Below are 11,027 nucleotides of genomic sequence, written 5' to 3'. Positions count from 1 at the left end.
ATAAAACTATTAATAGTATGAATATTGTTAAATCTATTATAATAATTTTTTTAATAATTATTTTAATGTTTATACTAGTATTACATAATTTCATTATTAATTTTGTAAAAATATTAAATTATTATTAATTTGAATATTATGTTATGATTTTTTATCTTAAGTTTTTTTTTATTGCACAATTTCATTATTTTAGCTATTTAAAATATAATTATGTTAAATATTTCGTAAATAATATATAAAATATTTAAAAATACTCTTTATTTGAATTTAAAATATTTAGTTATTGAAATATTTAAATAAATAAATATTTTCTATGTAATTATTCTGCTATTTTTAGTATTTTCTTATTTAAGATATTTAGTTATTGAAATAATATTTTATTTTTTAATGTTAAAGTTCTATTATTTGAATAACACTTAACTTGAATAATCTGGAAATTATAATTTATATTGTCAGTACATAATTTCAGCATGAATTTTGTAAAAATATAAACATATTAATAATATGCATATTATTGAATCTATTATTCTATTATAATTATTTTTGTGTTTTTAATAAATATTTTAAAGTTATTATATAGTTTGTTAAAATATTTAAATAATTTTTAATTTTTTAACTTTCTTTAGATAGATATAGATAAAAAGTGGCAAAGAGAATAAATAGGAATTAGAGATAATTTGGAGAGAAATTCTCTAGTAAATTAGAGATAAGTTAGGGGATAAATAGAAATTAGGGATGATTTAGGAGAAAGTGGGGGAGGTAGTTTAGTATAAATTTTAGGAGAGGAGATTGTTGGAGAGGGAGAGCATCTCATTAGTTCTTTAAAAAGAATATATAAAACCTGGCCATTCTTCTCATGGTAAAACCCAAAGGGAGACCACATATATGTATGTGCATGTGCTAAGATTAAGGGCAACAACAACAACCTGGCCATTCTTCTCATGGTAAAACCCCTCGAATACCCATGTCTTATTCATTTGCATAGAGCTCTCAGAATTTTCTTTACAACTCATTTTGTCCGATACTATACCAGAGGCGATAGGAATAGCATTGTTCATCCAATGTGGATAAAGTTGGGTGTTTGAAAGATTTTAACTACATGTAATGTCAAATGTAAAATGATATTAGCGCATTGTTAATGGTGGGGAGGTCTTTGTCGGATGGATCACCCAAAAAGGGAGGTCTTAGTCCAATTTGAAATAAGAGAGGATGTTTCAATACTTAGGAGAAACCTTAGAGGTGGTTTAGGCCTTTTACCCTGAAATTTATATCCAATAATTTTAAGGGCACAAAACCATTATGCTTAAGGCTAACATGAAAAAAAAAAAAAAAAATTCACTTTCATCCAAGTGGCAAGTAATCAACCATTAGGGTCAATGTGATATTAAAAAATAAGTATCACACATAAGAAGTATTTTTATTAATAATGAGAATGAAACACACAAATTTAAAACTAACCCCAAAATGAAACTGTTTCCCGTTAAGTGCTTGATCAATAATTCAACCTTTTAGGTCAAATAAGTCAACTCATGATGTCATAATTAAATAATAACAAATTTAAAAAGATAGAAATACAAAAATAATTAAAAAGATATAGAAATTTTGTAGAAATATTTGTATACATCTCTAATGTTATGTATTCATCCTATCAAACAAAAATAAGTGTGATAAATTAAAATTATTTTTATCAATGATAGAAATAGAATAAAAAGTAACTTAAAAAGAAAAGTATTTTTCCATCCTAGGAGTACAACTTGAACAGACCCAACCTGAGGCTGGAATAAACCTAGTCCACAATATTAGATGGACTGAGCTTGGATTTTCAGTTCTTGGGTTGAGTCTAGGCCTGAGTCTGAAATTTGTTGTTGTTGTTTTTTAATTTTTTTTGGATTAGGCTCAGGCCTAGTCCTTAAGTATCCTGAGCCCGATCCAACCACATACATAAATACATACAAAAACACATATTTGCATACCACATATATGCACACATATTTTACATATACAAATATATACCAATTATTAGATCAACCTGAGCCTATCCTGGGGCCTAAGCCCAAATACGTCGTTAGTTTTTGTGCAAACAACTGTGTTCGCATAAGTGTTCTTGGCAATGTTCTACCGCTGTGTCAATGACTTTTCAGGATTTGGTTCTCACACAAGTATCCTCACAGTATTTTTATAGCTTTTTGCAGCTGTGCATTGGAAATATTTTCATGTTTGTATATTTTTTTACAGTGAGATATTCTCAATGCATGATTGCAAGGGACTGTGAGGGTCTTGTGTGAACCGATATTCTCCATGTTTGTAAAGGTTTTCCTACCCTTCCCTATCCTTTCCTTCAAACCAAACATATCCTAATGTTTCCGACTGTCCAAATTTCAACCATCTTTTGACCACCAATTCCATGGTCAAATGGTATGACCTTCTGGTCCAAATCCCAGATAAACGGTTCTCGGATCCCTGGACTCGGAGCCATAATCGGTTCTCGGGTACCATGGTTTCGACATTAATCCAATCCATCTAAAATTGGGTTGGGTTGGAGCCCAAATCTCACCAATCTTATTAATGAAACACCTAATCCAACCGCTAACGGCCCAATACAGCCCAATGATATGTGGTGGGCCGGTGGGGTATAGGTCAATTCGTTCCCTTCTTTCATGTGTAGGAAGACGTGGCAAGAAAGCAGCGGCCCAGTTGCCTTTGGCCAGTCAACATAGAGGATGCATGCAGAACTCGAGTCCGGATCTGGTGCAAACAAGACGTGTACAACTATTTATGAACCACAATCATATGTAAACACGTCATTAATCCGTACATCTGTAGTACTTCCATCGTCACCTAGCTTAGGTGGCGTGGCGCCCCTTGATTCGCCAGAGGGAGATTGCTCTCCGTATCTCCATAGTCCGTACCACTGCTCCAGCTCACACTGGAGGGTAGTTTCGTAACTCCAACCAAAGCTTCTTTACCCTCTACAATGCCCAATGTCGAACTTCCTCCTTCCCCCTACAACTCATTCATGGTCTCAGCTCTGTGCATTAAGGAGCCCTAGTTTTTCAAAATTTTCGCTTCTATCTCTTCCCTATTTCAAATTTTCCATTGTAAATATTCCTGATTTTTCCCCACTCAAAGGCGAAGAAGAATCAATCAAGTTGGACTAAAATTGCAAATTGATCAGGATAACCAGCTACCGTGCGTTGAGGGTTCAGGTAAATTTCAGGTGAACCTGTTTGATTGATTTTCATTTTATTTCTTTACTTTTCTTCTTTCTATGTTTTGATTTATATGCTCAATTTTATGCTTTTTTCACCTGTGATGCTTTTAAGTTTGTTAATTCTGTACAATCATAATAAAATCCTCTCACCAAAGCAAAACAACCTGACTAAGATTACGAAGAGATTTTTCGTTTCAGATCAATACTTGGTCCAAACACAAGAATTTGTTGAAATTGATATGGCCGATGATGATGATTTCACCTTTTGTCAGGCAAGTTTAGTGTAACTCCCGTTGAATGGTTTTGCATGTCTGTAATCTGCTTGCATCAGAAAAACTTCATGGGAGTTCTTTTTTAGGTTGCTCCACCCGCAAATCAGGATGGTCTGGGAGCTGAGGAGATTCTGCCCAAGATTGGTGGTATCACTATGAAAGATAATCTCTCAAATAGCGCTGGTGTTAAACAGAAAGATGGTATTCTGTGGAAAGATCAGGCGTCGCAAAATGCTTCCTTTAAGAAGCAGGGAACAGTTGGCTCTTTGTCTTTTAATGTCACTGACACGTCGCCTCCAAAACCTTCGAGTGAATCATCAAAACAAAATGTCTCAACAAATGTTGGTGCTTCAGCCGGTGTTCCACAGGAACAGAAGACTGTTAACAGAAAGCCTGTAGCTCGTGCTAAGGTCCCTTTCGAGAAGGGGTTTAGCCAAGTGGATTGGTTAAGACTTACAAACGCACATCCCGACCTTGCAGGTATTTCACGATTTTTTGTTTTTGGTTGTTGAAGTTAGTTCTAGAGTAAGGTTAGTCAGTTGATTAGTACTAACGAGAGTTCTGATTTTGAACTGGAGATGCGTGTAAATCTGTTTATTAATAGTTGTTTGAATAAGTTCGTATGAGGAACTTGTATAAATAGAAAAGAAAAGATGTTTTAAAATAAAACACTTGATGGATTTTGAAAATGGAAGTCAACCTTTTTGAGGATAAGTGTACTTTCCACTCCTTACTCCCTAGGCCCTACAAGTCCGCCTATGGTCTATGGATAGCTCTGATCCTAGGTTCGATCTATCAAGGATATATTTATGCTGTAAAAAAATCCCTTTAAGTTAATTATAAAAAAAAAAAATCCTTTTAAGTTTGGAATATCAACTTGCAGAGATTCAGAACTCACACATCTCTTTATATTTAGACTACTAAAAAATTAAGATATGAGGCAGAAAAGTTAGATGCTTTCTTTTTTTTTTTTTTTTTTTTGAGAGAAAGGTAACTGATTTCATTAATAAAAGAGAAAGGTACACAAGGTGTACAATTAAAAAGAAAGGAAAACAAAAAACAGGGGTCAGACCCTTACGAATTATAGAGAGAGTTTATATGAAATATGGTGCCAACATGCACATGGACCCTATCTTACTGTATGGATTGCTAAATTTCTGTAGAACCTATTAATAAAGTTAATTTACACTTAAAGCTTTAGAATGACATTCATCTGCAGATCTTTATGCCTAATTGGCAATTTGGCACTATCTTTCCCTATTTCTTGTTAAAATTTTCCTTTTTGGTGTTGGCATTTGTTTAACTTTCACTTAAAGATACTGAATGGAGTGTCTATGGCTCTGGCCAGTATAAATATTTCATCCCATGTACTAATGAGAAAATGCTTGAGACAATTTTATTTTTGGTGTTTTTTTTGTACATTTGTTTTTTGCTTCTTGACATTTTCACTGGCTCATCTTTTTGAAACTCTTTCAGAAAGTAACCTTTGGTTAATCCTTTGATTGAATGGTGCATTTCAGGAAGATCAATGATTTTTTTTTTTTGTTGATAGGATTTAAGTGAAATCTTACATTGTTTTCATATTTTAGTGTTTTATTTCAAAAATGTTTTGCATCAAATGCGATCTGCACTTAAGGTTTGGTGTTTTGGAAATTTGGAAGTAGAAAGGCTTTATATGTTATATAAAATTATAAACATCAGAAACCTGGTGATTAATTGGTTCTCCTTAGATCTGGTTGAACCTTTCGAAAGGAAAGGGAATTGTGGGAAGGGGAGGACATTATTATTTAGAAATTGAAATTTAAAGGTTAATGGGGATCATTCTGCAGTCAAAAGGCTTTTTAATTCTTTTGGTGACAATGAAAATTATTTTGTTTTTTTCTCCTAAAATGTCTCACGGTCATGGGAATATATGTTGTTTCTTTACTGTATAGGATACCAAAATAATATAATATGTGGTTTTGTGGGTTATATTGCTTGTTTCAGGATTGAAGGGGAAGTCAAATAAAAGGCTTATATCTATGGAAGAAGTTAAACAACACCAAACAGAAGGTTCTGTTTGGACAGTTTTAAAAGGTCGCGTATACAATATATCACCTTACATGAAATTTCACCCTGGAGGTATGCATTAAATCACTCATTTTTTTTCTTATTTTTGTTTGTAGTTACATGTTGATGGTTGGAGCAGATTTCCTGTTCCTTTAAAAATTCTAGAATACATGTTTTGGGTTTCAATCAGAATGATTGTTATTATATTCATACTTACTGAGTGTTTTTTATTGTTGTTGACTAAGAAATAAATTTGTAATATCTTTCTTTTTTTTTGGTGGTAATCTATTCCTATTTCCTATTTCCCAACCTTTAATCCGGTTATTTATCTATTACATTTTCTTCTTGGTCTATTATGCAAAGAAGACCCAAGGAAGCCAGTTCATTGTTGTTGTTTCTGTAATAAGATCATGTGAAGTGGCAAATAGCTTAGACATCTCCATAATAATCATAATTTCCTAGAACATAACTTTTAGTCTTCAAATTTAAATTGCAATGGTTCTATCTATATACTCAACATGAGAGGTCTAACTTTCCTTTATAGATTCCAATTTAGACTCAGGAACTTCTAAGAAACAAATATTAATTGCAGTAGAGCTAAGACAGACCTTTCTTTAACCCACAAGAACACACAATTATGGATTATAACTCATATAACAACCCTATATACCTACTATTAATCTAGTATTTAAAAGGTGTGTTCCAGGTGCATGTAAGTACACAGGAAAGGTATGCTTTTAGGCATGTGACTCACTTGATCTCAAGCAACATCACTTTCAAAATGTGCACTCTTGGTTTGAGGCAAAGGGGACTCAAGTGCACCGCTTTGTAATTTTACCTTTTTAGTTACTTATTTTTTATATTCTGATACATTTTACACATTCATAATGGTCTATTAACTTCTAATAAACATAAAACAGAATGAATTGTGACCAAAATCACGAAACCTGTCCCCTTATATAACATCGTAATAGCTACTTGAACTGATGCAACTAGGAGATAGACAAACACATTATATAGTTGCAAAAGTGATGCCTAAGCGACAAGGTACCTATAGAGGGTCGCCTTACGTAAACATTATTTTTGTTAATTCTTCAACCATTCAAGGTTCTATGAAACTCTAGCGCCTTAAATAGCTTAAATTGAGGTAAGGATTTAATATTCTGTTCTTTTGGAGATTATGCTGACGGTTTATGTAGCAGTAATGGTAAAGTAATGTAAAGAAGATGGAAGCATCTGGTTCTGCAGAAAGTTTCAGTGTTTTTCCCAACTTTTGAGCAGTTGGGAAAATTGTAGTTCAATATCAGCCTAAGCGGTATGGATGGTTAGATGGCAATCTGAGTGGTTCACTTTTCCAGTTCAAACTAGTTTTCAGAACATTTAAAGTTAAAGGCTGAAAGGGATTTAAAATTATATCAACATCTCACTCTAAAAGTGGATCTTCTGGAGCACTCTTATTTTGCTATCAGGAGGGGAGCCCCATGGGCTTAGGCTTGTAAGTAGTGTGGAGGATAGTTATCAGAGAGACAAATGCAGGATAACAGAGAAGCAAGATGGGGCTCAAGAAGGTCCATGCAAAGAAAAATTGTCACTAGGTGGTGCTGGTCTCTTCTTAACTCCCCCCTTCCGTTCATTTTGGGGAAAATCAATTCTTTCCCACTTAAGCCACTTATTTATAATGCATTTCCTTGGAAATTGACTTCCCACCTTCAGGTGGAGTGCTTGCAACCAAGTGGAAGTACCTTGGATTTTTTGCATGTGGTTAGCCTGATGTAATGCCCAAATTGTGTATCAGTTCTCCTAGCGAAGTTCCACCCAGAATGTCCAACTCTTGTATTGCCCCTAAGGTCCCAATTATCCTCCTGTTTTCTATGTTCTCTAAGCCATGCCACAAAAGGAATCACATAGCGGAGGCCTTTGTTAGAAAGCTAACTGAAAGAAGGTTCATAGGATTCTATATAGCAAGGGAAATGGAAATACTTGGTTAGTTCCCCACTGAAGATAGGATATAAAGATCTTTTTTCTTCCATCCAAATGCACACAACAAATGAGCAAAAAAGAGCAAATGTATTACTGAGTAAAAAGAATTGGCAAACTAGCTCCAGGAATACTTAAAATTGCATCATCCAATATTGGTGCTAATTGGGGCCTTATCCAAGCCTTATCCCAATTATATGGTGTTGGCTACATGGATCCTATGCATGTCTAAGAACCTGACTTGGCAGAGATGAGAAAACATGGAATACAATACTTGACACTTGTACTTTTTGTCAAGTTGAATGCAATACTTTACCTTTTTTTTCTAAAAAAGAAGGATGAGAAAAATGGAATCATGGACATGTCAATGGAAAAGTTTATACCATTAAAATTGTTCATATGTTTTGAATTCTAAGATTATATACCTGGAAAAGGGGGTCTGAAATTCATCTTGTACATTCATTTATGTCAAATAATCTAGGAGATAAAAAGGACATGTTACCCAGAAGGTGTTACCTGTTCAATATATTGGTTAAAAGAATCTGTGCAACACTGATACTGATATATTGCTTAAAATCCTGTACCTTCGGACACTTTTTTCTTAAATAATGAGAAATCATAATTATACCACCGGAGGTGTTACCTGTTCAGAAGAAAAAAATGATGAAGTGTTGTAGTGTCAAAAGGTTCCAATGTTTCATTTTTTGGGCTTCTTGTATCTTTATTTTTGGATTGATGTTTTCCCATTATGGGCAAGCTAACGGCCAAATGGTTCTAATGTATCTTTATTTAATGATATAATAAGGGCCGTACAATCATGTATGGTAGTGGTCTGCCATGTATTACTGTTGTGTATTTCTATCTGAAATTTAACTTATCCAATTTTCTTTAGTTTGCGTCACTTCTTAACCAAAGGTCAAGGCTCTATTATCTTCTTTACTTTCATCAATTTGTTCATTATGACAATTAGTCTACAAGTTTCTTATATAACTTAAATACCATCTCTATTCCTGTCTTAGACTCTTGGCTAAGATTTCCATGTCTCATCTGGTTTTACAAATACAGGAACTGTATATTTGGACATCATCCTAATTTAACCTTCTCTCCTCTCAGGTATTGATATGCTAATGAAGGCGGCCGGAAAAGATTGCACTTCTTTATTCAGTATCCTTTTATGGGTTTATTGCCCTGTAGTAATGTTTTTATTTCACTAATCTTTTATAGGTTCTGTTTATCATTTTTTTGCAGATTCATTGTGTGTGTATGTATGTATGTATGCATCTCTATCTATATTTATCTATCCTTACATTTCATTCCAGATAAATACCACGCCTGGGTAAATGCTGAATTCTTGTTGGAGAAGTGCCTGGTTGGCACTTTAGATGATAGTAGATGAAGGGCAACAAATCAATCATTGGACAGGATTTTCGTCCATTTGTACTAAGCATAATAGACTCACTCAACAAGATGGTAAATTATACATGTCACTACATTATTTTTCATGCAACCGAAAGCTGACATGCACTCTGGGGAATAAATCGCCCTTTATAGAAACTGACTGTGTACCATTTAAAGACACAAAATAATTATTATTCTGGTAGTCCAGTAATCAATTTCTTTTCCATTAAACCCTAATTAAGCTCTTTGTTACACTTTTCATGTCTCAGTAAGAGCATCTCCATTTATCCCATTAAATTATGAGCGGGAGTCTGAGGTCCCATTTGGTGATCTAAGAATGATAGGCAAGACTCCCAAAGAATGAACACAGTTGCAATAGTAAATGCAATGATTTAAATTTCAGTTTCGTACCGTATTGGCCTGGGTTGAAACCAAAGTATTCTTTGAAATTTTGTAAGAATTTTTGTCAGACTGAAAATTTCTAGGAAAAAAAAATTTAGAGGGTTCTAGGAAAAAACATAGTAGTATTTTTATTTTATTTTACAGAAGGGATGATTGCTTGATGCAATAGTAAAATCTCGGTCTGACAAGCATGAAAACATGGGCTTGAGTTGAGGGGCCATTTTGAGCATAAAAATGCCAAATGTTAGGTCCATTATCTAAATTACTCCCAAGTAATTTTTATGTTGTACAAACTCTCCCTTTTCCGCCATTCTTTTCTATCTTGTTTTCATCCTCAACCCGTCTAATCATACCTCGTATAATCAACTTAAATTTCTCATATTTTTATCTACTTTAGTTCCAAATTTAACAACATATTATTCTTTTGTTCCAATCACTCTTGAAAATTGGGATGGAGTCTCAAGGTATCCTTGCCTGTAGGTAGTTCCATGGTGAAAATCACCATAACATTTATCTACCGTGTTTCCAATGCTGACAACCAAACTATATCCTTGACCATTTAGAGGGACTGTTTTTAGGTCATTCACAAATTTTATTTTAGGCTGCATTTGGTAGAGGTGTAAAATCGAGCTGGGGTAAATTTTACACTCCGGTTTGATTTTACAGGCATTTGATAAATATATAATTTTACACTGAAAATGTAAAATTACATTTTACCAACTAAATACATCAATAATCCATGTATCTCTCTCTCTCTCTTCTCCTTCCTCCCTTTTTTTCTCTTTTTCTCTTTCTGTTACTGCCGCTGCACCCACCTCCGCCTTCCACCTCTCGCTATCTCTCTCTCACCAATGCTAACCGATGCTCCTCTCCTTCTGGCTAACTCCAAATTCCCGCTATAAGTCTAGCGCTCTTCTACTTTATTCTGTCAAATTTGGTGTAGAAAACATCACTCTGAGACAACACGAAAGCAAGTGGAACCTACGGATTCACCACTGCTAACGGGCATGAGATTTAACGGAGAGATTTCCAATCGAAATGAGGAGAGCAACAGGAACCAGAAAACAACACTTCCATCGGTGGGTTTCTGCGGATGCGGCTACAGGGTAACCGATGGAGGAGAAGGAGATCTCCAATGGTTGTTGGGTTTCTGTCTCTCTCTCTCCCTCTCTGATAAATCTCCCTAGAAAACAGGGCAACCTCTAAGGCTCTAACCAAATAGGACGAGTATAAATGGGCACCTTCGTGGTGCACTACATCATCCTCATAAATATGTAGGGCCATTTATCTGGCTGATGTGGCAATTTGCCAATGCCGTGATTAGTATTAGACTATTAGTATCCCCCTTACCAAAGCGGATTCAATGTGCCATCTTGCTTAAACTTCTCTTTTTAGAGCAAGAAGGATTTCTGTACGCTCTCTTGTTCCATCTGACATTTGTTCCATGATTCCATCTTATTTCTCGTCATTTTCGTTGTTATTTGTGAATCAAGAATTTCTGTACGCCCTCTTTGTTTTCCAACCTCTCTTATCTCAGCCTATCTGTCCCAAGATCGGCTTTCATCAGTGTAACTCCCATTCAAACATTTTTACTGCCTTGCATTGGGAATATCTTCGTATTTATGTGTTTTATTTCATGGGGAGATATTCTTGATGTAAGATTGCAAGAGGTTGTTCGAATGGTGTGAGCTTAGTGATGGGATCTGCTCCTCACAAAT

At 34.6% G+C, this 11,027-nt stretch overlaps 1 protein-coding gene across 3 annotated transcripts; it reads left to right on the top strand.

Moving 5' to 3' along the window:
- The first annotated feature begins 2,949 nt into the window (after nucleotides 1-2,949).
- Nucleotides 2,950-9,138, top strand: RLF (reduced lateral root formation). Of its 3 annotated transcripts, none has more exons than XM_088954026.1 (6): nucleotides 2,950-3,206; nucleotides 3,410-3,483; nucleotides 3,570-3,963; nucleotides 5,470-5,604; nucleotides 8,623-8,673; nucleotides 8,829-9,138. In XM_088954026.1, exons 2-6 carry the CDS (start codon nucleotides 3,451-3,453, stop codon nucleotides 8,903-8,905), a joined length of 690 nt encoding a protein of 229 aa, XP_088810152.1. In that variant the 5' UTR covers nucleotides 2,950-3,206; nucleotides 3,410-3,450; the 3' UTR covers nucleotides 8,906-9,138. The 3 variants fall into 3 exon arrangements, with proteins under 3 accessions (XP_088810152.1, XP_088810153.1, XP_088810154.1); XM_088954027.1 differs by having other exon boundaries at nucleotides 2,977-3,217; XM_088954028.1 differs by having other exon boundaries at nucleotides 2,990-3,206; nucleotides 3,394-3,483.
- Nucleotides 9,139-11,027: the final 1,889 nt, after the last annotated feature.

This window comes from Nelumbo lutea, chromosome 7 (genome assembly GCF_056320005.1).
Source record: "Nelumbo lutea isolate HS-2025 chromosome 7, American lotus-T2T, whole genome shotgun sequence".
NCBI classification, from domain to species: domain Eukaryota; kingdom Viridiplantae; phylum Streptophyta; class Magnoliopsida; order Proteales; family Nelumbonaceae; genus Nelumbo; species Nelumbo lutea.
This window is presented reverse-complemented; position numbering and strand designations above follow the sequence as displayed.

Coding starts and splice junctions, on each gene's coding strand:
- RLF (XM_088954026.1), top strand. CDS start 3,451: ATGGCCGATGATGATGATTTCACCTTTTGTCAG. Junction 3,484..3,569: donor ATGATTTCACCTTTTGTCAG/GCAAGTTTAGTG, acceptor GTTCTTTTTTAG/GTTGCTCCACCCGCAAATCA. Junction 3,964..5,469: donor CGCACATCCCGACCTTGCAG/GTATTTCACGAT, acceptor TGCTTGTTTCAG/GATTGAAGGGGAAGTCAAAT.